Source organism: Geotrypetes seraphini, chromosome 10 (genome assembly GCF_902459505.1).
Source record: "Geotrypetes seraphini chromosome 10, aGeoSer1.1, whole genome shotgun sequence".
NCBI lineage: Eukaryota > Metazoa > Chordata > Amphibia > Gymnophiona > Dermophiidae > Geotrypetes > Geotrypetes seraphini.
Window position 1 is genome coordinate 13,850,321 of NC_047093.1, and position 26,870 is coordinate 13,877,190.

A 26,870-nucleotide genomic window follows, 5' to 3' on the forward strand; every position below is an offset into this window, starting at 1 on the left:
GCTCTGGATACCAGAGACTGTCATTCTGTAGTGTCTGTTTCAACCTCGGTCCTTCTACACCAGCATTCTTCAAAGCAAAGCTTGCGGGTCAGTGGTTGTGGCCATTCATACTCTGATTCTTCCCTCTCTCCTTAAAGAATGACATGAAGATGGTTTCCCGCGGTTATCCGCGGGGACGGGAACGGTGATGAATTTTGTCACCGTGTCATTCTCTAGACGCCTACTGGCAAATTAATTTTTTAATCGTTTTGTAATGGTGCTTTCAATTATCAGTGCTGTTTAAGCCAATTAAGTTAGGCACCTAGATCAACTAAGCGTCCTGATCCAGTCCCAATTTCTATAATGGCATTTGGGTAAGCCCGCTTATACCATGTCAATAACAGGAATACATATGTGTGCTTAAGTATGGCATCTTAGTCTGTTATGTTATGTCACTCAGGTTCTTTAGTCCGCCTTTTTCCTATTCAAGGACGCATTACAAAACAAGAAACCAGGTATAGGGGGATTTCGGGGGAGGGTACGGAGGAATTTCTGGAGTTGTATTGCTTATGGAGGGGAAGTGCAGAGAGATTTCGGGAGGTTGTGCTCCTTGGGGGAAGGTGTAGACCAGGGGTGTCCAATGTCGGTCCTCGAGGGCCGCAGTCCAGTCGGATTTTCAGGATTTCCCCAATGAATATACATGAGGTCTATTTGCATGCACTGCTTTCATTGTATGCTAATAGATCTCATGCATATTCATTGGGGAAATCCTGAAAACCCGACTGGATTGCGGCCCTCGAGGACCGACATTGGACACCCCTGGTGTAGACCAATTTCTGGGGTTGTGTTTATTGGGGGGTGTCGAGGGATTTCTGGGGTTATGCTTATTGGCAGCGGGGGGTATAGAGGGGGAAATAGAGAGAAATTTCGGGAGGTTGTACTCCTTGGAGGACCACCAGCCAATCGGGTTTTCGGGACAGCCCTAATAAATATGCACGAGACAGATTTGCATATAATGGAGGTGACAGGCATGCAAATCTGCACCATGCATATTCATTAGGGCTATCTGAAAAGCCCGACTGGCTGGTGGTCCTCCAGGACAGAGTTGGGAACCACTGGACTAAGGGATCTTTGGGTTTCTGCTGTCGGAGTGGGGGTGGGGCGGCGTAGGCAGATCTCCGGGCTTATGCTGACGAGGGAGGGAGAGAGAGAGAGAGGGCGGAGTAACTCGGGGCCACGCCCCCTCTTTCCCGGTGCCCGGACTGCTGCTACTGGAGCGCCAGTCTCCCCGGTAACCGTCTCCCGGGGCAGTAAGCAGAGCGAGAGAGAGATCCCGGAGCGCTGCTGCTCAGGTACCGGGGAGAGGGGGGGGTCGCAATAACCACCGAAGCCCGGGATCGGCTGAACCGGGCAGCTGCAGGGCGCGGTCGGGGCTCGGTCTGTCTCGCTGGCGGAGCTTCAGACCCTTGAGCAGCTTCACCTGCCTCCGCTTTCTCTTTTGGCGCGGTACTTCCCCCCCCCCTGATATAACGTGCGATGCTCAGCTTTGCGGATTTTCAGCTGCAAGTAAAAAGCGATTTCTATGACCTTCTGCCGGGTGCTGCGACCTGGATCGGCCGCTGTTGCTAGACGGACCCAGCATGGCTGTTCCTGGGGAAAACGAGCCAGTCTGACGTTAGATTTTGCCGTTTTTAAGGCTCCGGTGGTTTGGTTTGAAGGGCTTCAAGAGCCCATGCAATAATAGCTCCCATCCGGAGATATACAATATTTGTTACCCATTTTACTCCAGTAATTGGACCTTTGCACCGGGTTTTGTACAGTATAGTGTAGTTACTTACCTGTAACTTAGGTTCTCCGTGGACAGCAGGATAGTCAGCCACATATGGTATTTTTGGGGTGTGAATTCTTAAGCAGGTTTAACCTTCCTTCTTTTGCAAAGGCCGTGGCATTGTGTCCCCACCCCCACCCCACCCCACCCCACCCCACACAAGTGCCCATCCGGAGATATACAATATATGTTGTGGTCACCCCTGATGGGCAGAGCCGCCATCAGGATTCGCTTCCCTGAAGAGCCTTTCTCCATCGACTGGAGTCAGTAACTCGAACCGTGAAAGATGTAAGCTAGAAATATATTTAATAAAGTAGATCGCTTGGCCAAGGTCAGTTGGCTCATTTCTCCGGATCAAAGGAGCAGTTTGTGGCTGGGGGGGTCCCAGCTCAGGGATGGAGCGGTGGACTGGAAAGTGGCACGCACTGCATTGCCACGCATGCTAGACGCTACCACCACCATTGAGCTGGCATTAGTTTTTACGCGTAGTGCGGTGGGGGGGGGGGTAGCGCGCGCTTAAATCGCTAGCGCACCTTAGTAAAAAGAGCCCTGAGACGCTGGCTCCGTACGATGTTTGGGTTGGGGTCTTGCTACCCAGCCTCACTGTGTGTGGAGTGGGGGGGGGGGGGGGACACAATGCCACGGTGACGGGTCAAAAGCGCACGAGGATAAAGGCGCGCCGACAACCCAGCACAGACAACTGAGCGCAGGGCTTGATCGCGCCGAAGAAAACCTGTATTTTAAAGGGTTCTGACGGGGGGTGTGGGGGGATCCCCCCACTCTACTTAATAGGGATCACGCTGCCATGTTGGGGGGTGCGGTTTTCTTTGGCACGATTAAGTCCTGCGCTCAGTTGTCTGCGCTCGGTTGTCGGCGGAAGCTTTTGACTATGAACCCAGTGCCACGGCCTTTGCAAAAGAAAGAAGGTTAAACTTGCTTAAGAATTCAGACACAATAAATACTGTACAGTTTTTTTCAAAAGGTTTCATAAAACCTTTTGAATCACAAAACCCGGTGCAAAAGTCCAGTTACTGGAGTAAAATGGGTAAACATAAGTTACTCTTTCAGAAAATACAAAGACTAGGGAACGCTCAGTTAAGTTACTTAGTAATACTTTTAAAACAAATAGGAGAAATTATTTTTTTTCACTCAACGAATAGTTAAGCTTTGGAACTCATTGCTGGCGGACGTGGTAACAGCATTTAGAGTAGCTGGGTTTAGACAAGTTCCTGGAGGAAAAGTCCATAATTTGCTACTAATCTAGACAGGGTGAAAAAACACTGCTTATCCCTGGGATTGGTAACATGGATCGCTAAGGAAAGCAAACCACTTTTACTTGTGGAACACCAGCTGTAAAAGTGGAGCTTGCAAAACCGTCAAATTGTAGCATCAAAAATTAAATACATACATGTCTATGAAATGCTGACTTTACATAAGGAGGAAAAAAGAGCTCAGATTCCCAAATGAAACAACGTGTGCCTGTTATACAGGGTAGAATCAAAGAAAAAAAACCACATTTATATTTAATCTTTGATGCTATAATTTGATGTTTTTGCAGCCTCCACTTTTGTAATTGGTAACATGGATCTTTGCTGCTTTTTTGGGTTTCTGCCAGGTGCTTGTGACCTGGATTGACCACTTGGAATCAGAATACTGAACTACTTCTAATCATTTCTATAGTGTTATTAGACATACACAATAGAGAATGACACGGGGGCAAATTTGTCCCCCGTCCCCACAGGAACTCAATTTTCCTGTCCCAACCCTGTGAGTCTTGTCCCTGTCCCTGCCCCATTCCTGTAAACTCTGCCTTAACCGCACGAGCCTCGAACAGTTATGATGTTAAAGGGTTTGAGGCTTGTGCAGATGAGGACGGAGCTCAGGCATTGGTGGAATGAGGCATTATGACATCACAATCTGAGCTCTAGAATGTTGCTACTTAGCATTTTAAAGGATGGAGCTTAGGCATTGGTGGAATGAGGCATTATGACATCACCATCTGAGCTCTCAAATGTTGCTACTTATGATTTAAAGTGTTTGAGGCTTGTGCAGGTGAGGACGGAGCTTAGGCATTGGTGGAATGAGGCATTATGACATCACAGTCTGAGTTCTAGAATGTTGCTACTTATGATTTTAAAGGGTTTGAGGCTTGTGCAGATGAGGACGGAGCTTAAGCATTGGTGGAATGAGGCATTATGACATCACAATCGGAGCTCTAGAATGTTGCTACTTAGGATGTTAAAGTTTTTGAGGCTTGTGCAGATGAGGACGGAGCTTAGGCATTGGTGGAATGAGGCATTATGACATCACAATCTGAGCTCTAGAATATTGCTACTTATGATTTAAAATGTTTGAGGCTTGTGCAGATGAGGACAGAGCTTGCAGGAATGGTGCAGGGACAGGAAAAGAACTCGCAGGGACGGGACAGGACAGGAAACTAAGTTCCCTTGGGGACGGGATAAAAATTTCTCCCCGTGTCATTCTCTAATACACAGTTATATGCAGGGACTTTCTCTGTCCCTAGTGAGCTCACAATCCAACTTTCTGTACCTGGGGCAACGGAGCGGAACAGCATTGCAGTTCCTTGGGATCTCAGACCACTGCACTAACCGTTGGGCTACTCTGCTCCAAGGACCCAGCTATTCTTACGTTCTTATTGAACTAATCTTGTATAGGCCAGCACTCTGTCTAATAAAGCTCTTCACGTTATGTTTGGAAATGTAATGATTGTATTTGTAATTGATGTTCCACCTTCTTCACAATCAGATCTCTGGTAATATCAAACCAATGTCAGTGTGTACACTGAAAGCCATTGTGGATGCTGCCGACGCTCCCACCTGTCTGTGCAGCGCCCGGGCGTGCCTGGCGGTGCTCTAGAAATCATAAGGAGAAGTAGGTATGGAAAATGAGCCTCAAGGCGCACCACGAACGGGCTGCATGCTGTGTCTTTCTGAAGTGTTGTGATTGTAAGTGACGTGGTGTGTTATTTGCACGAAGGCACTGTTATCGTTTCAAATTATTATTCCTGTCGACGACGGTGCTGGAATGTAGACTAAAAAGAAAAGAAAGGTTTTCTGTGGTTCGTTTACGGGGATCCTGTACCTTTCAAAATCTTAAAAAATCGGAATTTAAAGATAGCAAAGTTTGATACGACGCTGGAGATAAATTGCCTAAGGGCTCCTTTTACAGAGCAGCGGTGGAGGTTTGTAGTTGCAATTATTTTATTTGATATGACATAACAGTACTCGTATATACCGCTACGACCTCGCAGCTCAGTGCGGTGTGCAAGACAGAGGACTGCGCTGACGCAGTGGTGTAAGAGTTCTATAACAAAAAAGAGTTATATCAAAGAGGTTTACAGGAGCAAAAATCGCGTGCAAAAGTTAAAAAATTCAATAAAACAGACAAGGGTGAGGAGACCAAGACAAGGGAAGAAACTGAACACGATTAGGCTGACGGGGAAAAGAAAGGGTTACAGTGCTTTAGGAAAAAGCATAAAGGAAAGCAACAAATGGCAAAGGTTAATATAAAAATGAATTTAAAAAACCCATATCTATATATATACATTTGCTGAAGTAAAAATAATCTTATGAGGAGGTCATGCCGAATAAGCAGGCAGGCAGAAGAGCACCTCGCCTTGGTTTTTATGTTCTAGCTGATTACCCGGCGTTGCCTGGATATTTATTTATCCCAATTATCTGTCATTTTCGATAATTTTTACGTCACCCCTTCCCACCCCCACAGTATTTTTTCCCAGATAGCAAGTCATATGTATACCAAGTTTGGTTGAAATCTCTCCATGCGTTTCAGAGTTATGCTTGAAAATCACCTCAGTGAGGCTGAAAATTATGGGGTAGACAGTAATATCTATCGTTTCTGAGAATTTTTACATGTCACCCCTTCCCACCCCCACAGTATTTGTCCCCAGATAGTAAGTCATATGTATACCAAGTTTGGTTGAAATCTCTCCATGCGTTTCAGAGTTATGCTTGAAAATCACCTCAGTGAGGCCGAAAATTATGGGGTAGACAGTAATATCTATCGTTTCTGAGAATTTTTACATGTCACCCCCTTCCCACCCCCACAGTATTTTTCCCCAGATAGCAAGTCATTTGTATACCAAGTTTGGTTGAAATCTCTCCATGCGTTTCAGAGTTATGCTGGAATATACACACACACACAAAGAGATACATTCAATTTTTTATATATAGATTTATATATTTGGTTTAATATGTTTTATTGATATTTTTACTTCATTTGAATTCATGTAATGTTTTATGATTTTAAATGTTCCTTTATATGCTGCAATTCTTTTCTTAGTGTCCCCTGAAGAAGGCGTCTTCTATTCCCCGAAACTGAGATCCTTGTTGGGACCTACTGTTTCCTTTTTTTTTTGTTTGTTTAGTTTGTTTTTAATTTTATTTTTTTGTTCAGTTTCTTTATTGAATATTTAAAAGTTACAAAAAGCAGTATAAGTATAAGAAACAGTAAACATATGTCTTGAATCAACTGAATAAAATAAAATAATAGTCAACAAAAAACAAGCTACTACTGTTTCTAACAAAGACTTTCCCCCTCTTTTACAGACGCATAGCGTGGGTTTTAGAGCCGCTGTGCGTTCGTAAAAGAGGGGGTTTATTTTTGGTTGAAAAGGCATCCTCCTTGCCTTTTCTTGTTGTTCTGAGGTCATGCCGAATGCCATTTTGAAATAGTGGGCTTTTAATTGAGACTCAAAGGTCTTGAGAGAATTCTATGAGCGTGGGAGCATTTAACCTCGCTGGCCTTTGGTAGAAACCTCTACTGTGGCTTTGTAAAAAAAAATAATTTTTTTTTTAATTTGATTAAATATTAACACTAACAATTTTCTTATAGGCGTATTCAGAAAGGAGTCGCCATATAGGAAATACAGTTTTAAATTGAAGTTAAATGAGAATTATAAAACCATTTTTGGTGATCACCACGGGAGGCAGGTGGGAAGGAAAAAAAATTTCAAATTTAAGGAAAACGGGGGGGGGGGAGGAAGCTGAAAAGGAAAAACTTAAAGTTTGATGCAGCACTGGAGATAAACGCCTAAAACAATGTTTGTAACATCATGCCTTTTCCTCTTGGCAGGTTTCTCTAAGAAATGGCTGCTCTCAGTGCAAAAGGTGTTGGGGTTTGGAGACAAACCAAAGCTCTTCTGTACAAGAATTACCTTGTTAAGCACAGAACCACAAAGAACAGCTTACAGGTTGGTGATGTCTGGCTTTAGCTGGCTCAGAGAAGCATTTCTTGTTTGGTCGTGGTGAAGAATGGATTTGTGCATTGTAGATTGTGGCATGGCAGAGCGTGGCTGCACTAGTCAATATTCTGCATAATAGCTTTTTGTGAGTTTTATTTACTTGCCACAGTCAAAACCTGTTATAATGCAGTTTGTTCTACGAGAAGGTGCTCAAAAGTTCTCAGCCCATCGAAATTCCTAAATAAATCCGATGCTATTTTGCCGCTGTGGCTGAAAAGAGTGTTGTTATAGTTTATTTCATAAGAGTCTGCAAATTGGCACTTTGCAAATCTAACCCCCTCCTTGGGTAGAAAGGCAGACTAGCAGGGAAAAAAAAAGCCAAAATGATGACGAGTCACCTCGGAGGTCTCCAGGACTATCACCTGCCCCTGGGCCTTGCACTGAAGAAAACTGGTCTAGCGGGGTCCATTGGGGGCAGGAGTGATACCAGTCCACTCCACAGATCAGCATTGCTTCTGTCCTAACCAGCTGCTAGAGCACCGGCGAGGTAGGCCCGAGCCAACAAAACCCAGACAGTTTTCATTTGCTAGTGATAGGAAACGACAGAGGAGAAGGGGGTTGGCCTTTGTTCTGTTGTTGCAAATGTCTGTCTTGGCTTGGTGCTTTCAGAAATGTTATTGTTCTTAAGTGGTACCTCGGTTTACGAGTGCACCGGTTTGCGAGTGTTTTGCAAGACGAGCAAAACATTCGCAAATTTGGTGCCTCGTAAACCGAGCTTGCCTCGCTGTACGAGCGCCCCTCCCCCCCCGCCACCATCGGGCACCCCCCCCCCCCCCCCGCCTCCACCTAAGATCCCCCAACCCACCCGAACCCTCTTCTTACTTCCAGTGTAGCCTCCGCATCGGCACCAGCATGTTCTGTGCCCGAAAATCTGCTTCTTGTGCCGGGCCTTGAGCATGCATGCACGCTCAAGGCCTGGCACAGGAAGCAGATTTTCGAGCACAAGACATGCTGATGCCGGCGATGCCGATGCGGAGGCTACACTGGAAGTAAGAAGAGGGTTCGGGTGGGTTGGGGGATCTCAGGTGGCGGCGGGGGGGGGGTGCCGGTGGCGGCGGGGGGGAGGTGCCCGTTCGCGGGGGGGGCCTTCGGGGGAAGCAATGCCGGTTCTCATGGGGGGGGGCAGCGCTGCTGGCCTCGGGGGGGGGGAAGGTTTGGGGTGGGAACATATCAAAGCAAGTTTCCCTTACTTCCTATGGGGAAACTTGCTTTGATATACGAGCATTTTGGATTACGAGCATGCTCCTGGAACGGATTATGATCGTAATCCAAGATACCACTGTACTTATATTGGATGTTTCGTTTGTTTTGCTGTGCGTTTTATTTTCTGACATTTCTGTTTTGCGTTTCAATGTTTATTCTGTAGCGCGCCTTGAACTGTTTTGGTGAGGCATGTCATCAAATGAAGTAAAGCAGCGGTTCTTAAAACGGTCCTGGGGAGCCCCCAGCCAGTCGGGTTTTCAGGATATCCCTAATGACTATGCATGAGTGAGATTTGCCTAAAAAATAGGAAGTAGGCGTGCAAATTTCTCTCAAGCATAGTCATTAGGGATGTCTTGAAATCCCAATTGGCTGGGGGTCCCCCAGGACAGGTTTAAGAACCCTCGAAGTACTATTTAAACACCACAGCTGGCATTTTAAAGAAACACTAGCCTTGGTGCTGAAATGTTGAGCTGTGGTTTCATTAGGTGCCTACATAACATGCCTAAATTTATCCTTGCCCAACGCGTTGAAAATTTAAGTTGTGTCTGTAGATCTGAAAATTTCCTCCACTTCCAGCCATCCCTGCCCTGGAATATTTGCGCAGATTAATTTACACCTGTAATTCAGTTATGGGCATACGCTGGCTTTAAATTTGCAGCACACTGAGACCCCAGTGTTCTAAAGTTACCATTAAAATCGTGTGGTTCGTTGTGGTCCTGGTAAATTGTCTGATTTCAAAAAGACGAGCGATGCTGCAAAAACTCTGCATGCATATGAGCTCCGCGGTAGTCCACGGCAATTCTGTCCGATCGGTCGTCGGAGAAAGCGGCTGACACGTGCGCAGAATAGTCCACAGAAAGCGGCCTAGATGTTTACGTGCACCTGAAAATGCTACGTTGTAGGCACGCATGGGTGTCAGCCATAGGCGTTCCTTATTGCAGGGCATCATGGGCACACGTCATAAGGGTCATAGAAACATAGAAGATGACGGTAGAAAAGGGCTACAGCCCATCAAGTCTGCCCACTCTGCTTACCCACCCCCTGTCTATGCCCTAATGACCCAATTTCCTTATCTTGACCCTCGTAGGGATCCCACATGGGTATCCCATTTATTCTTAAAGTCTGGCACGCTGTCTGCCTCGATCACCTGCACTGGAAGCTTGTTCCAATGATCAACCACTCTCTCTGTGAAGAAATACTTTCTGGTGTTGTCATGAAATTTTCCGCCTCTGAGTTTGAGCGGGTGCCCTCTTGTGGCCTAGGGTCCCTTGAGAAAGAACATATCATCTTCCACTTCGACACGTCCCGTGAGGTACTTAAATGTTTCGATCATGTCTCCCCTTTCCCTACGTTCCTCGAGAGCTGCAATTTGTTCAGTCTCTCTTAAGCCCCGAGATCATCCTGGTGGCCGTCCGCTGAACCAATTCAATTCTGCGCACATCTTTACTGTAATGTGGCCTCCAGAATTGCACACAGTACTCCAGATGAGGTCTCACCATGGCCCTGTACAACGGCATTATGACTTCAGGCTTTCGGCTGACGAAACTTCTATTGATACAACCCAATATCTGCCTTGCCTTAGATGAAGCCTTCTCCACTTGATTGGCAGTTTTCATGTCTGCACTGATGATTACTCCTAAATCTCGTTCTGCTGAAGTCCTAGTTAAAGTTTCTCCGTTCAAGAAGTACGTCCTGCATGGATTTCCGCTTCCGAGGGTCTGTCGATGCTATAGGCGGAGGGGGAGGGGTGGAGAACTATCAGCAAGCCATGCAAATTCTTTTATTCCACACTGCTTCTGCGGGACATATATGCTGCCCCCGTATTTTTTTTTTTTTAACTTGCACCTCTCATGCAATCAGCAGCCCAGACCTGCCGGCTTATGCTTTTAATGAACGCGTATGAGACGCTCTTTTAAGACACAGATATATGGCCCCCCCCATCAAGTATGATGAATATATCTTCATCTCTCATGCAATTGGCGGCCCATACTTTCCGGTATACAGTTTTGACACATGCGCATAAGACGCGCCTGTAACATATGCACCTCAGATATTTTTTTTAGCACTCTATCGGCACCTCCAGACATGTCGGTAATTTTGGAGTGTTAAAGCTTAGCGCTTCATTTCTTGCATCACCAGGCAATATCTTGGCATCACCCAGCGTGCTCATTTTAACATTAATGACTACTACACAGGTCCTGGACCTGTTGGACCGCCGCGCGACCGGACTGCTGGGCACGATGGACCTCTGCCCAGCAGAGGCACTTCTTATGTTAACTTCATCGAGTGTCCCCTAGTCTTTGTAATTTTTGACGGAGTGAAAAATCGATCCACTTGTACCCGTTCTACTCCACTCAGGATTTTGTAGTCTTCAATCATATCTCCCTTCAGTCGTCTCTTTTCCAAGCTGAAGCACCCTAACCGTTTTAGTCTCCTCATATGAAAGGAGTTCCATCCCCTTTATCATCTTGGTCGCTCTTCTTTGAACCTTTTCTAGCGCCACTATATCTTTCTTGAGATAAGGAGACCAGAATTGAATGCAATACTCCAGGTGAGGTCGCACCATGAACTTCCAAAAAGCTTTCGACAAAGTACCCCACGAGCGCCTACTAAAGAAGCTGTGGAGCCACGGGGTGGAAGGGGACGTGCACAGATGGATCAAAAATTGGGTGGTGGACAGGAAGCAGAGGGTAGGAGTAAAGGGACATTACTCTGACTGGAAAGGGGTCACGAGTGGTGTCCCACAGGGGTCAGTGCTGGGGCCACTGCTGTTCAATATATTCATTAATGACCTGGAAACAGGGACGAAATGCGAAGTTATAAAATTCGCAGACGACACAAAACTCTCCAGTAGGGTCAGAACTGTTGAGGAATACAAAGATCTACAAAGTGACCTGAGCAAGCTGGGTGGGTGGGCAAAAAGATGGCAGATGAGCTTCAATGTAGAGAAATGTAAAGTATTGCACATAGGGAAAGGGAACCCGATGTACAGCTATATGATGGGAGGGAGGGTACTGGGGGAAGGCAACCTTGAAAAGGACTTTGGGGTATTGGTGGACACAATGATGAAGCCAACGGCACAATGTGCAGCGGCCTCAAAAAAGACGAACAGAATGTTGGGCATTATCAAAAAAGGTATCACTACCAGAACGAAAGAAGTTATCCTGCCGCTGTATTGAGCGATGGTGCGCCCGCATCTGGAGTACTGCGTCCAATACTGGTCGCCGCACCTTAAGAAGGATATGGCGATGCTCGAGAGGGTCCAGAGAAGAGCAACAAAGATGATTAAGGGCATGGAAAACCTTACATATATCGAAAGGCTAGAGAAGCTGGGGCTCGTTACCCTGGAAAAGCTAAGACTTAGAGGGGACTTATAAAATCATGAAAGGCATAGAGAAGGTGGGGAGGGACAGATTCTTCAGGCTAGCGGGGACATCAAAAACAAGAAGGCATTCAGAAAAACTGAAAGGAAACAGATTCAAGACGAATGCTAGGAAGTTCTTCTTCACTCAGAGGGTGGTGGACACCTGGAATGCGCTTCCAGGAGAGGTGATGGGACAGAGTACAATGTTGGGTTTCAAAAAGGGCTTGGATGACTTCTTGAAGAAGAAAGGGATTACAGGGTATAGATAGAGGGGTACTATACAGGGTACTTCAGGATTAGGGCTTAAACAATGTAGGTGGTGGGAACTTAAAGGTCAAGGACTTGGGGGGGCCGCCGCGGGAGCGGACTGCTGGGCACGATGGACCCCTGGTCTGACCCCGCAGAGGCAATGCTTATGTTCTTATGACCTTGTTGTACTACATTTACATAGTATTATTGGAGGATGCTTTGAAGCACGGAAAAGACCACGCAGAGCCATTATTGTGCATCGGAAGCTAAAATAAGGATGGGGGAGGGGATAGGGATTGGACTTGTGTTCCACCTTTTTGCATTTTCCCTCTCTGTCCCGGTGGACTCACAATCTATCTAATACACCTGGGGCAGTGGAGGAATAAGTGGCTTTCAAGGGTCACAGGGAGCAGTGTGGGATTTGAACCCACAACCTCAGGGTGCCGAGGCTGTAGCTCTAACCACTGCACCACGCTCTCCTCCAATACAATATTAGAAGTGAGCCAAGTATAGAACAATGAAGCCATTGTGACATCACTGATGCGGTTGGCCCTTAGGCATTGGTAGAATGAAGCATTATGACATCATAATATGAGTTCTGGAATGTTACTATTATTTGGGTTTCTGCCAGGCATTATGACATCAGGGAAAGGGGTTGAGACAGTTTTCCTTGTCTGTCCCAGTGGACTCACAGTCTATCTAATGAACCTGGGGCAGTGGAGGATTAAGCGACTTGCCCAGGGTCACAAGGAGCAGCGCGGGGTTTGAATCCACAACCTCAGGGTGCTGAGGCTGTGGCTTCCACCTTTGCCACATGCTCCTCTAAAATACTTCAGTACTGAACTGGAGAGAACTGGTTTAGCGTCAGTTATTAAAGGCACAAGTTTAGAACTAAAGAGTTGCGCGGAGACAGAAATCCCACCCGCCAGGATCCTCTCCGTCCCCATCAGGATCCTCTCCGTCCCCACCCATCCCCATCAGGATCCTCTCCGTCCCCATCAGGATCCTCTCCGTCCCCATCAGGATCCTCTCCGTCCCCACCCATCCCCGTCAGGATCCTCTCTGTCCCCGCCAGGATCCTCTCCGTCCCCGCCAGGATCCTCTCCGTCCCCACCCGTCCCCATCAGGATCCTCTCCGTCCCCATCAGGATCCTATCCGTCCCCATCAGGATCCTCTCCGTCCCCATCAGGATCCTCTCCGTCCCCACCCATCCCCGTCAGGATCCTCTCTGTCCCCGCCAGGATCCTCTCCGTCCCCACCCGTCCCCATCAGGATCCTCTCCGTCCCCATCAGGATCCTCTCCGTCCCCATCAGGATCCTCTCCGTCCCCATCAGGATCCTATCCGTCCCCATCAGGATCCTCTCCGTCCCCATCAGGATCCTCTCCGTCCCCATCAGGATCCTCTCCGTCCCCACCCATCCCCGTCAGGATCCTCTCTGTCCCCGCCAGGATCCTCTCCGTCCCCACCCGTCCCCATCAGGATCCTCTCCGTCCACATCAGGATCCTCTCCGTCCCCATCAGGATCCTCTCCGTCCCCATCAGGATCCTCTCCGTCCCCACCCATCCCCGTCAGGATCCTCTCTGTCCCCGCCAGGATCCTCTCCGTCTCCACCCATCCCCGTCAGGATCCTCTCTGTCCCCGCCAGGATCCTCTCCGTCCCCATCAGGATCCTCTCCGTCCCCATCAGGATCCTCTCCGTCCCCATCAGGATCCTCTCCGTCCCCACCCATCCCCATCAGGATCCTCTCCGTCCCCACCCATCTCCACCAGGATCCTCTCCGTCCCCACCCATCCCCATCAGGATCCTCTCCGTCCCCACCCATCTCCACCAGGATCCTCTCCGTCCCCACCCGTCCCCATCAGGATCCTCTCCGTCCCCACCCATCTCCACCAGGATCCTCTCTGTCCCCGCCAGGATCCTCTCCGTCCCCATCAGGATCCTCTCCGTCCCCATCAGGATCCTCTCCGTCCCCATCAGGATCCTCTCCGTCCCCACCCATCTCCACCAGGATCCTCTCTGTCCCCGCCAGGATCCTCTCCGTCCCCACCCATCCCCGTCAGGATCCTCTCTGTCCCCGCCAGGATCCTCTCCGTCCCCACCCGTCCCCATCAGGATCCTCTCCGTCCCCACCCATCCCCGCCAGGATCCTCTCCGTCCCCACCCATCCCCGCCAGGATCCTCTCCGTCCCTACCCGTCCCCGCCAGGATCCTCTCCGTCCCCACCCATCCCTGCAAGGAATTACCTCCATCCCCGCCCGTCCCCATAAAAAGCAGCAATTAATTCTGACAGGATCATCAATTCCACAGTTTCTTTTGCTGTTTTCCTTGTGGAATCTCTTTGGCGGAACCTTTTTTTTGTTTTCTGTTCAGGTAATTCACTTATAAAACCCCTCTTTTACTAAGGCTGACGTGTCCATTATATTATATGGACGAACCCTACTTCCAAAGCCTTCCATGCTTGTGGGAGTCCCGTGGGCCAGAGGGGGGTCCCCATGGGAGTCCCGTGGGTTAGGGGGGGGATTCCTGCGGGACCCCCGCGATCACCGCTCCCGTGCAGACCTCTATTTAGAACAATGGGGCCTGAGTTACACATGGGGAGTGGGGGGGAGGGCAGCCATTCGTCAGTGTGCCATTGTGCAAACCCTGTGGCTAGTTTTAACATTTTAGGATCAGTGATGCCAATTTAGCCTACACAGACAGCTGTGCTTTCATTAAAGCCTCGTGAAATTGCCCGCCAAGATTTGTACCTGCTGTCTCTCTGCAGGTAAGTTTTCTGGGTGAAGCAATGCATAGAACTTTCAATTGACATAACGATATGCCGAGCCGTTTTCTTCACTCTGCAAGGATTAAAGTACAGTTGTTCCTGATTTCAGTTTTACTCATATATTTCGTTTTATATCCCGTCCACCCCAAGGAGCTCAGAATGGGTTACAACTTAAAAAAAAAATCGGGACCTCTATTCCAGCAAAGCATTTAAAAATTGAGCCCTTTAAGATCAGAGTTGCATGAGGCAGAGTTTTGTCACCAGGCTGGAAGCATTTGGGTCATCAGATGGAAGGAATTATGGATTCTGGGCCTTATTTACCCCGTCCGTCACAAAACCACACTAGCATTTATAGTGCCAGCTGCCGTGGTAACAGCGCCGACGCTCACAGAATTCCTATGAGCATCCAAGCTGTTACCACCACGGCCGGCGCTAAAAATGAATGCTTGCGCAGCTTTGTAAAGGAGGGGGTTAGTAAAGATTTTTTTTTCATAGCATAGAGCCATGGATTCTAGAAAGAGCCCCCAAATTTCTGTGCGCAAAAATTGCTCACGATCCGCAGATATGATCCAATTATTACCAGTAATTGGTCGCTGACAATCAATTACTGGCGTTAATTGACAACGTTTTGGATTTGTGCGCCCGTTTTGCTATGCAGTGTTCTGTGAAGATTCGTGCGCAAATTGTATAGTGTGCAACTCAGAAGGGGGCGTGGCCATGGGAGGGATATAGGCGGGTCAGGGACATTCACTAAACATGCACACAGTATTACTGAATACTGGCAATCTGTGCCTCATCTATGCGCCAGGATTTACACCAAGTGCACGCAAAGTTTGGCACAGAAATCGACTCTAAGCACTTTTCTGTACATAGTGCGCAACTCGGAGCACTTTTTATAGAATAACACTGCGTGATTTTTTTGGGGGGAGGGACTGTGTGGCACAATGGTCAAAGCTACAGCCTCAGCCTTGACAGGGGCCTGAGGCGCCTCAGCCAATCAGGGACTTCCTTAGTGATTGGCCGTTAAAGGTACGGGGGTGGTGGGGAGAGGACTGGGAATGGAGAGGAGGCATCCAGGGGGGGGAGGGAGTTGGCAGGATGGAATTGGCTTCCCTCCTGCCGTTTGTTGTTTGTTTGTTTTTTGGATGAGGGAAGCCGGGAGTGGGACCGATGGCAGGAGGGAGTGGGAACCCTCCTGCCATAATTTTAAGCAGCGGGGCACACTTTTGAGGGGGTTCGGAGAGTGGGGACAGGGCACTTGTCGGGAGAGGGAGGGGGGGTTTAATATTTATTTTTTTTAATCGGGCTGATATTTTGCGTGTGTAAAACACGCGAAATATCTGCCCGATTAAAAAAAAAAAAATTATAAAAGCTGGCAGAAGCCCTGACAGCAGTGACAGGAGGCTGCTTTTCCTGTCACTCCTATCAGGGCTCTAGCGATCCGTGCAGTCGGTTGGGGGCATGTGAACGATCGTCCCCATTTGCATGCAGGCTTTTTGTGAATTTGTCGGCCTGCATGCAAATGGGCACGGATCAGACACGGAATCGGGAATTAGTGAATCTAGCCCTTAATCCCCCCCCCCCCCCATTACCCCAGGTCCATTAGATTGATTGTGAGCCCACCAGTACAGACAGGGAAAAGTACTTGAATAAATTCATGTAAACCATTCTGAGCTCCCCTGGGAGGATAAATAGTGTGAAAAGTTTCATCCTCTGATAACCAGAGCTGGTATTGTGATGTCATAATGCCTCATTCCACCAATAAGAGCCAACCAACCTCATTAGTGATGTCACAATGGCTGGATTGTCCTTCACTTGGATCACTTTTACTACATTTTGATTTCTAGAGTGGTGCAGTGGTTAAAGCTACAGCCTCAGCACCCTGAGGTTGTGGATTCAAACCTACGCTGTTCCTTGTGACCCTGGGAAAGTCACTTAATCCCCCAATTGCCCCAGGTACATTAGAGAGATTGTGAGCCCGCTGGGACAGACAGGGAAAAATTCATGTAAACCATTATGAGGAGAATGGTAAAGAAAACCAAATAAATAAAAATTTTTGAGCACCATTTACTGAATCTAGTCCAGCTGTTTTTTTCCAGCTTGGCACATTTGTTTCTGGTCATGGGCCTCTTTGTAAACTTTTCATGTACGTTTTTTTTTTTTTCCCTCTTCCCACAGGAAATCTTTTTTCCAGTCATTCTCCTAGTGTTGCTGATACTATCAAGCAAATTGAGTCCGAACAAGCAGTATAGTGTGGTGCCTAATACTTCCCTTGGGACCCTGGATAACTTTACAGACTCGCAATTCACCGTCGGATACGCCCCAGTGACAAACGTTACCCGAAGGATCTTGCACATTGCCTCATCTAACTGCTTCACAAAGGGTATGGTGTGGGTTCGTCAAACTTTTCTGGCAACACGAGTGCATCCTGGCTTGGCCAGCGACAGTCCTTACAGGAGTATGATGGTCTGGCAATATTTGCATTATTCTGCTCCATTATTCTCCAAGCTGAAGAGCCCATCATGTTTCTAGGTTTCTATAAGAAAGCCTGGGGTAGGTACGTGGGATCTCTTAAAGAGAGGAAGAGATAATGGTTAGTGCGGATGAGCAGACTGGATGGGCCATTTGGCCTTTATCTGCCATCATGCTTCTATACTGAAGTCTTGTATGCAAATGTACTGTCTGTGGCAGGGGTGTCAAAGTCCCTCCTCGAGGGCCGCAATCCAGTCGGGTTTTCAGGATTTCCCCAAGGAATATGCATGAGATCTATTTGCATGCACTGCTTTCATTGTATGCTAACAGATCTCATGCATATTCATGGGGGAAATCCTGAAAACCCGACAGGATTGTGGCCCTCGAGGAGGGACTTTGACACCCCTGGTCTATGGTGACTGTACCGTTATCATTTCTGAGACAGAAATAAATATCCTCCATTACATTTTAATCATGAGCGTTAGCTTTCTCTGCTGAGGCGAGTGCATTAAGAGAATGTAGAGAAATCCTGGCACGGTTTATAACATAGAAACAGGGAAATGATGTCATGTGATATGACCTATCTAGTCTGTCCGTCCATGCTGCCTGCTATCCCTTCCTCTCCCTAGCCTAAGAGATCCAATGTGCTTGTCTCGCACGTTCCAGAGTTCAGATGCAATTGTCATCTCCGACATGAAGCCGTTCTCTGTATTCACCACCCTTTCCATAAAGAGGTAGTTCCGTAGATTACTCCTGAGTCCGTCTGCTTTCATCTTGAACCCCATCCCTCTCATTCCAGAGCTTCCTTTCGGTTGCAAGAGACTCAATTATGACCTATAGATATTTAAACACCTCTATCATATCTCCCCTCGCCTACCGGTCTCCAGAAATGTTCATAGCACTATAAATGGAGGGGAAGGTCTCACCAGAGACTTATACAGAGCAGTGGCATAGTAAGAAGGGGGGGGGGGCTGTTGGCCCCAGGTGCCATCCTCTCCACCCCCTCTGCCTCTTCCCACTCCTCCCCTCGCCATAAGCACGCTCCCCTTCCCCTGTACCTCGAGTTCACAGCTGTCACCGCGTTGTCACTTCCGGGTGCCGCGCATCGCTGCCAGGGTCACGAGTAGCGCATCGATGCTGCCACTCACAGCAGTGAAGAACTAGAGGTATGGGAGAAGGGAAGGAGGACGCGCAGCAGAGGGGAGGGGGGAGGGAATGGGGGGTGGAGACAAGGGGAGGGGCGTCTCTCACCCTCGCTATGCCACTGATACAGTACACCCCTGAAATTCTCGGAGGTTCTGTTTCAGGAACCCCCGCAAATTTTGAAAAAACAAGGGAGGCAGGAGAGGGCAGTTGGAGAGGGCAGCTGGAGCGCCGGCGGGTGAAGAAAATCACTGGTGGTCTGCTCCGACTGCCTCTTCCTGTAGTAAACTCGGGTTACACCAATCAGGAGCTGCTTTGACACGCAGCTCCTGATTGGTGTAGCCCGACTTTACTACAGGAAAAGGCGGTCAGAGCAGACCGCAAATGAGTGAGTTTGCGAACTGCAGATTTGCAGAGGAACACTGTACAGAGGCATCAATACCTCTTTTTCCCGGTGTCAGGTCAAAAGCGCGCCGGGACAAAGGCACACGCAGACAACTGAGCGCAATGCGGAGACGCGCACCAAAGAAAATGACTGTTTTAAAGGGTTCCGATGGGGGGTGTTGGGGGGGGACCCCCCCACTTTACTTTATACAGATCGCACTGCGTTGTGGGGGGTTTGGGGGGTTGTAACCCCCCACATTTTACTGAAAACTTCACTTTTTCCCTAAAAAAACAGGAAAACAGTTAAGTTTTCAGTATAATGATGGTGGTTACAACCCCCCAAATCCCCCACAACACCGCCGCGATCTGTATTAAGTAAAGTGGGGGGGGTCCCCCAACAAAACCCCCTGTCGAAGCCCCTAAAAACACTCTTTTTCTTCGGCGCGCACTTCCATCTTGCGCTCAGTTGTCGGCGCGCGCCTTTGTCTTCGGCGGTTTTCTATGAACCCTTTTTCCCTGCTAGCCATTCCTCTCCCTATACACCTGAGCATCCTTCTGGCTTTTACTGTCATCTTTTTTTACCTGTTTGGCCATCCCACCCCCACCCAGATCCCGCTCTTCTTTCATTCACAGAAGTATTTCACCCCGGCTTACACTGTACCATTCCCTTGGGTAACAACGGGATCTGGATGGTCCCTGTTGTCGCCCTCAACCACCCCTTCACTCATTGCCCCCACTAATTAAGGATTCAGTACCCTCAATTATGGAAAATAGCCCCAGCTCTATTTATTGATCAACAATACCGAATAAATTAACATTGCATATATTAACACCCATTAAGAAATGAAACATCAATTAACACATCAGCAACCTCCTCCCGAGCTACCAGGTGTACAACATATTGCCCCTGTCCCCACCACCAACAGCAAGAGTCTGAGGGGCGGCATGACCTCATGCCCCTTTAACCAGGTCACCTGACCCCAAGGAACGGCTCCTAGCCGGCCCACCGCTCATTGCCAGATGAGCCCCAGCACCCAGTTGCTCGGGAGACCCGCCCTCCTGAGCTACCAATTACCAGCCAAAAAACACAGGCGGGAATAAAGCCACCTTGGAGGACCCTGGAAGGAGCCGAGTCCTCCAAGGTCTAGCACTCCCGTGCGCCAATCCCATTGCATCCTTTCGGTTCGAAAATCCCCTGCCCTATCCTTCTTATCCTAATGCTCCCCAACAACGCTCTGCCCCCCCCTTGTCTCAACGGGCGACACACAGGCCTCTCAGCCCCATGTTACCCTACACCCATTGAGACAAGCTCTCGGGCTACACTTTGTTGCAGCCGAAATGCATGATCCTACCTTTTTTTTTTAGCCTTAAATCTTAGCTGCCAAATTGTAGACCAGTTTTCAAGATTCCCTAGATCTCTCCTCATTCTATCATGAAAGCCAGATCATTTTTATTACCTTGTGAGAATTTGCGATATGGAGATTTCGTTGCATCTACCAAATGATTGGTTCTCAACCCTGTCCTAGGGGACCCCCAGCCAGTCGGAATTTCAGGATATCCCTAATAAATATGCATTTGTGCATTAATTTATTATTATTTATCACTACAATCTAAATATTCATCACTAGTCATCACAATTTTAAATACCAGTTCACCCCAATATAATAACACGATAAGAGCCCGCCTCTGTCAATGTTTCATTTCCCCTCCCCCCCCCCCCCCCCCCCCCCCCCCCCCCACTTCCTTGCAATCCAAATGTTCAATGTTCCACAGAAGCATTCAGTAGACTGTTGTATCGGACGACAATGTTTAACTTCCTGGATCCCGGTCGTGACTGAGAGTTTTCTGAGATTTGACTTTGTGGAGAGTATTTTTAGCCAGGTCTTCTGACTGGGGATCCAGGAAGTTAAACGTTGAAGTCCGATACAACAGTCTACTGAATGCTTGTGTGGAACATTGAACATTTGGATTGCAAGGATTTGGGGGGTGGGGGGGGAATGAGACATTGACAGAACATTTGCAACAGTATGGAAGGAGGACCAGCTTGAAATGCTAGGGTCTTATCTAAGAAGGTCTTATATCTACACCCATTAATTTTTGGATAAGCAAATAAGTAGAAGTTTCTAGTTTCTCTTGATGGTCTATGCAACACGAAATGAGGAAAAAGGTAAGCTGGAGACAATCCCGATATCAGCTTAAAGCAGATACAGGAAAATTTGAATAATACTCGTGCCTCCAAAGGCAGCAAATGAAGTAAACAGTAATATGGACTAATTATCGTTCACTTCAATGGCTGCCTTTGGAGGCAAATTTTCCTGTATCTGCTTTAAGCTGATATCGGGATTATCTCCAGCTTCCCTTTTTCCTCATTTTGTGTTGCATAGACCATCAAGAGAAACTAGAAACTTCTACTTATTTGCTTATCCAAAAATTAACAGGTGTAGATATAAGACCTTCTTAGATAGGACTCTAGCAACAATCTTGGTTAGGTAAATGTATTCAGCAAGTTATGTTATCCTATTGCAGTTTTCGGAAATTAATTAAGACCACTTTGTTCGATAAGTTTATTACCTAATGAGAGTTTTATTTTTTTTATATATTTTTTATTTCTTCAAATTCTACAAGCATAAATCTTAACATGAAAATAGAATCACAATGCAATAAAGTAAATTTCTTATCCAACTAGGAAAAACAACAAAGTAAGTTTAATGCAATTCTAATTAAACCTCGTTAAAAAAGAAAACCGAAGAGGAGAGGCATGATGTGGAAAAAACAGGGAAATAAAATAAATTAATAACGAAAAAGCTTGTTGTATAATTGGCGGGTTAGCACCCTCCAATGTAAACGAAGCGGAAACATAGATAGTTAATGAGAGTTTTATTATTGAATTTCTATTTTACAAATATTTGTATTTTTTTACTGTATTGTATTTCGCTGATTGTCCAGCTCTTTTTAGTGTAAACCGTCTAGAACTTTTGGTTATGGCGGTATAAAAAAATTAAGTTGTTATCGTGTTATTATATTGGGGTGAACTGGTATTTAAAATTGTGATGACTAGTGATGAATATTTATAAATTGTAATGAGAAATAATAATAAATTAATGTACATATAGTCAGATGTAGTAAACTCTATGACTTCTTAATAATCAAATTATTCAACTAATTGAGGCTTTAGTAGTCTGTATTATAGTCCCGTTGTATGTATATAATGAATATGGACGAGACATATTTGCATACCTGTCTCCTCCATTATATGCAAATATCTCTCATGCATATTCATTAGGGATATATTGAAAACCCAACTAGCAGGGGGTCCCCCAGGACAGTGTTAAGAACCACTGTACTACCTAATTAGGTTTAAAAATGAGATTTCAACGAACAATTACCTTGGAAAAATGAAAGTCTAAAAACGTTTCTGCCCTAATCAGTTAGGTTTGATGACTTCTTGCTAAATTCAGTACATTTCTGAGTTTATCTACAGACGCTCGTTTTATTTTGTAGAACTAATCTTAGAAGAATACTCTAATGAAGAGGAATTGGAAGGCATAAGTGCTTCCAGCCCAAAGGAGTGGGTCGGCCTAGTTTTTAAGGATATGATGTCCTATAAGCTCCGATTTTTTCCAGATGCTGTTCCAGATGCCAGTATTCACATCGGATCAAATGGTACGGTCCTAAGAGGCCTTGATTAGCTGCTTTTGTGTGAAAATCCAGTTTCCCTTCTGTGCAAACCATCTGGGGCTATTTCATTAAATGAGGGCTGGTTCTATAGTTTGCCTTCCAGCTGTGTCTGAGGCAGCTGCAAGTTAATTGTATTTTGTGTGTGTGTGTGTGCGTGTGCGTGTGCGTGCTGCTTTTGGGGAACCAGGCCTACAGGCCAGAAGCCTAAGAGGGGGAATTTTGGTTTTAGTTCTTATGTTGTCAGTAATAATTAGAGGCAAGTTGCATTCTAGTCTAATAAGTATAATCTAAGTTTGCACCCAAGACAATGGAAAATTAAATCATGTCTCCAAACTCACAAGGAATCATATTGAGATTTGAACCCTGACTTCCTTGGTTCCCAGTAATTGTTTCAACCGTTAAGATACTTTTCCATGCTGTTGTTTCTTTACTTTTTTTTTTTTTTTTTTTTAAATAGGAAACTTAGAGCTCTTTGATCTCAACTGGAAAATTGTATTGCCTGAGCTCAGACTATTGAAAAAGAAATTTTGAAACCTGAGAGAGTTTTTCTGTCTAGCTATGCCCGAGCAGAAGTTAAACGTGTAGTTAAACTCTGGAATTTGTTGCCAGAGACTGTGGTGAAAGCAGTTAGCTTAGCAGAGTTTAAAAAAGGCATGGATAATTTCCTGAAAGAAAAGTCCATAAAACATTATCAAGTTGAACTTGGAAAAATCCACTGCTTATTTTTAGGATGAGCAGCATGAAATATGTTTTACTTGTCTGGCGTCTTACCAGGCACTCGCTCTCTTTGCTTTTGTGTGTGTGTGTGTGTGTGTATGTCTCTCTCTCTGCTTGTGTGTGTATGTGTGTGTGTCTCTGTGTGTCTGTCTGCCTCTCTGCTTTTTGTGTGTGTCTCGGTTTGTGTGTGTGTGTGTTTCGCTCTCTTTGCTTTGTGTGTCTCTCTTTGCTTGTGTGTCTTTCTCTCTTTGCTTGTGTGTGGTCTCTCTCTCTTTGCTTGTGTGTGTGTCTCTCTCTGCTTGCTTTTGTGTGTGTGTGTCTGCTTGCTTGTGTGTGTCTCTCTCTCTGCTTGTGTATGTGTGTCTCTTTTTGCTTGTATGTATGTGTCTTACGTTCTGCATGTGTGTATCTGTCTCTGCTTTGTGTGTGTGTGTCTCGGTTAGTATGTGTGTTTTGCTCTCTTTGCTTTGTGTGTGTGTGTCTTTCTCTCTTTGCTTGTGTATGTGTCTCTGCTTGTGTGTGTGTCTCACTTTTTGCTTGTATGTGTGTGTGTCTCGCTTTCTGTATGTGTGTGTCTGTCTCTGTGTGTCTGTTTGTCTCTGCTTTGTGTGTGTGTCTTGGTTTGTGTGTGTGTGTGTGTGTTTCACTCTCTTTGCTTTGTGCATGTCTCTCTTTGCTTGTGTGTGTGTCTCTCTCTCTCTCTGCTTGCTTGTGTATCTGTCTCTCTCTGTGCTTGTATGTGTGTCTCTGTGCTTGTGTGTGTGTGTCTCTCTCTTTGCTTGTGTGTGTCTCTCTCTCTTTTTTTTACTTATATGTGTGTGTTTGTGTCTCACTTTCTGTATTTGTGTGTGTGTGTGTGTGTGTGTGCATTTGACAGAAGGGCCAGATCCAGTAGCCCCCAGAGCAGCATAGACCAAAAATCATTTAATAAAAGCTTTGCCAGGATCCGCTGATGCTTTTCCTTGTGGTTTTTTGCAGCTGGTTGTGCACCTCTGCATTGTAAAGGTGTCAAATACTTACACTCGGCATTCACAACTTTGCAGGCCTGCATCGATTCTGCCATCATACAGGTAAACCCAAAGACACAAAGGTTGACTCGGTGTATCGGGATTTAGTCGCCAGTAATTAGAGCTTATATTCTTTCATGTGTCTGTGTAGGAAAGCGGAATCAGAAAAAAAGGGGTAATTTAGGGGACTTCAGCCTGCAGACTGGCATTTTGGACTAAATTCAATAAACGATGCCCAAATTTGGGTGATGAAAGAAAATGCGCACTAAGGCTCGGATTCTCTAAACAGCACCGATATCGGCAGCTGCCTTAAAAACAGCTGCCGATTGCATGTCAGTGATGCCATGGCGCCATATAAAGAATTGTGCCTCCAGGAAAGAGGCGCTGGAAATGTAGGCAGTTTGAATCGGTGCAGGCTCTGGTGTTGGGGTGAGGTTGGGTGAAGAGGGTTAAAGTGGCAGATGTTGGAATGGGGAGAGTAGCAGTACTATGGGGAGGGGCAGGGTAGAGATGAGAGAGAAATTGGTCCTAGGGTGGGGTACAAGAGAAAGGGTAAAAAAGGAAGAGAAGCTGGTTGGGGGTGGAATATTGGGTCAGGAAGAATGGCCTTAGAGGCAAAGGAAGGAAGGATAGATAGGAATGGAGCTGGGACCGAAAGAGTATTAAATGCAGTGGAGGATCGATGAGAGCCAAAAGGGTACAGAGAACTAAGGAAATGGTGATGGATAGCGCCGGGAGCCAATAGAAGAAAGAAAGAAAGACATAAAGAAGGACAGGGGGCAGGGAGAGAGACAGAAAGAAAGACGGAGGCAGGGAGAAAGAAAGAAACACAGGGGTAGGGAGAGAGACAGAAAGAAAGAAAAATGGGGGTAGGGGGAGAGACAGAAAGAAAGAAAGATGGAGGCAGGGAGAGAGAAAGAAAGAAATACGGGGGCAGGGAGAGACAGCAAGAAAGAAAGATGGGGGCAGAGAGAGAGCAAGAAAGAAAGAAAGACGGGGGCAGGGAGAGAGACTGAAAGAAAGAAAGACGGAGGCAGGGAGAAAGACGGGGGCAGGGAGAGAGACAGGAAGAAAGAAAGAAAGACGAAGCAGGGAGAGAGACAGAAAGAAAGAAAGAAAGATGGAGGCAGGGAGAGAGACAGAAAGAAAGAAATTCTACACATCTATTCTAGCACCTGTTAATGTAACGGGCTTAAACACTAGTTATAGAATAATATCAAATTCATGCATTTTAAAATGCATTTAAATGCTATTGACCGTACGTAATCTGTCACGACAAGTTTGGATAGGTTAAAGTGATGTCGTGCTACTATGCTATAACACTATTATATCAAATTGATGCTAAACACACATCTTTTTCATGCCTAAATTTAGCCGCCAATTTATGGAATTGTTCCCCCACCCCAGGTAAAAACCCACACAGGCGAATTTAGGCATCCTGCCTGCTGAAGCTTTGATTCCGTTCAGGAAGTTCCCAACCAAGCCTTTTGTGTATTTCCTCCTTTGCCCTTTTTGTAAATCGCGTAATTTCGAGCAGCAGCTGTTGAGATTCTTACTTGATAACAGATTTAAATAACAATTGATTAAACTTGAACTTGTCAATTTTTTTTTTTTCCTGTTTCTGATACAGCTAAAAACCGGTCATTCGGTTTGGGAGAACCTGAAGCCCACAGAAGCTTCTACGATGGAAAAGCCAGCCAGTATAGAAGTAGACACCTTTTCTCGGGCAATAATTCTCTTCTATCTTACCATGATATTTGTGCCTTTCGGGTACTATTTATCCATCCACGTCGTAGGAGAGAAGAAGTTAAAAGAATACTTAATAATAATGGGCCTTCATAACACCGCTTACTGGTATGATTCTAGAAAAAGGTGGTATGGCTATGATTAATTCAAAATTATTTCTATCTGGGGGGGGCATCTTTAGTGAATTCAGAGGAGAGGACCATACTGAGATGTAATTGTGTCCTCCGATTACCCACTGGTCTCCTCCCCTTCCCTCTCCAACCTGCCTGCTTCACCTCCACCAATGAGAAGAGACGGTGGGCAGGGAGCGTTTTTTTGCATGCCTCCATATTTGCATCCTGTGGATATCACATCGCTCACACAGCCCTTGATACGGTGCTGATCATAGGAGTCCAGGACTGGTTTAGTTAACATGACATTACAGTTTCACATGAGGCCAGCATAGGGTTACTAGATTTTTGTCCAGAGAAACCTAGGCACGTGGCCCCACACAGTATGCCTCTAGCCCTGCCCAGTTCCGCCTCTAGCCCTGTCCCCCCCCCCTGCAAAACCTCAGCTTTATTTTCCAACCTTCGGGCCTTGTCTGGAGGGTCTCAGATCATGCGCGGATGCGTGTCACATCGTCCACGCATGCTCAGAGGCCCTCCAGATGCGGCCGGGAGGTCGGGGCTTTCCAAAACCCGGACAAACTACCTGGTTTTGGAAAGTCCGTCCGGGCACCAGACAGTCCTCTAAAAAGAGGACATGTCCGGATTTTCCCGGACATCTGGTGTCCCGAGGCAAGCGTCTTCTGAGGAGGTGTCGCTCACAACTCTTGATGGGACCTAGACATGAAGACAGATGCCTGCTGGATAAGTGGAAATTTGGCATTCATGACAGGAGGAATGATGAGCTAAGCATTATTTGAAGGCTATGCACGACACTTTTATGGAGATGAATCTTTTACTTTCTCTGCCTGGGCACAGGAGTCAAAACCCCATATCTTTCTGCCTTTAGGCCAGGGGTCTCAAAGTCCCTCTTTGAGGGCCGCAATCCAGTCGGGTTTTCAGG

General features: G+C 46.6%; 1 protein-coding gene across 2 annotated transcripts in view; it reads left to right on the forward strand.

The window, feature by feature from the left end:
* Positions 1–1,237: 1,237 nt before the first annotated feature.
* ABCA5 (ATP binding cassette subfamily A member 5) overlaps positions 1,238–26,870 on the forward strand; it is a 153,137-nt gene continuing 127,504 nt past the window's right edge. For both annotated transcript variants that reach the window (XM_033962419.1, XM_033962420.1), the window contains exons 1-6: positions 1,238–1,331; positions 6,920–7,037; positions 16,852–17,056; positions 22,174–22,335; positions 24,046–24,137; positions 25,705–25,928. In XM_033962419.1, coding sequence (XP_033818310.1) covers positions 6,933–7,037; positions 16,852–17,056; positions 22,174–22,335; positions 24,046–24,137; positions 25,705–25,928 — 788 coding nt within the window. In that variant the 5' untranslated portion in view covers positions 1,238–1,331; positions 6,920–6,932. The remainder of the gene's footprint in view (positions 1,332–6,919; positions 7,038–16,851; positions 17,057–22,173; positions 22,336–24,045; positions 24,138–25,704; positions 25,929–26,870) is intronic.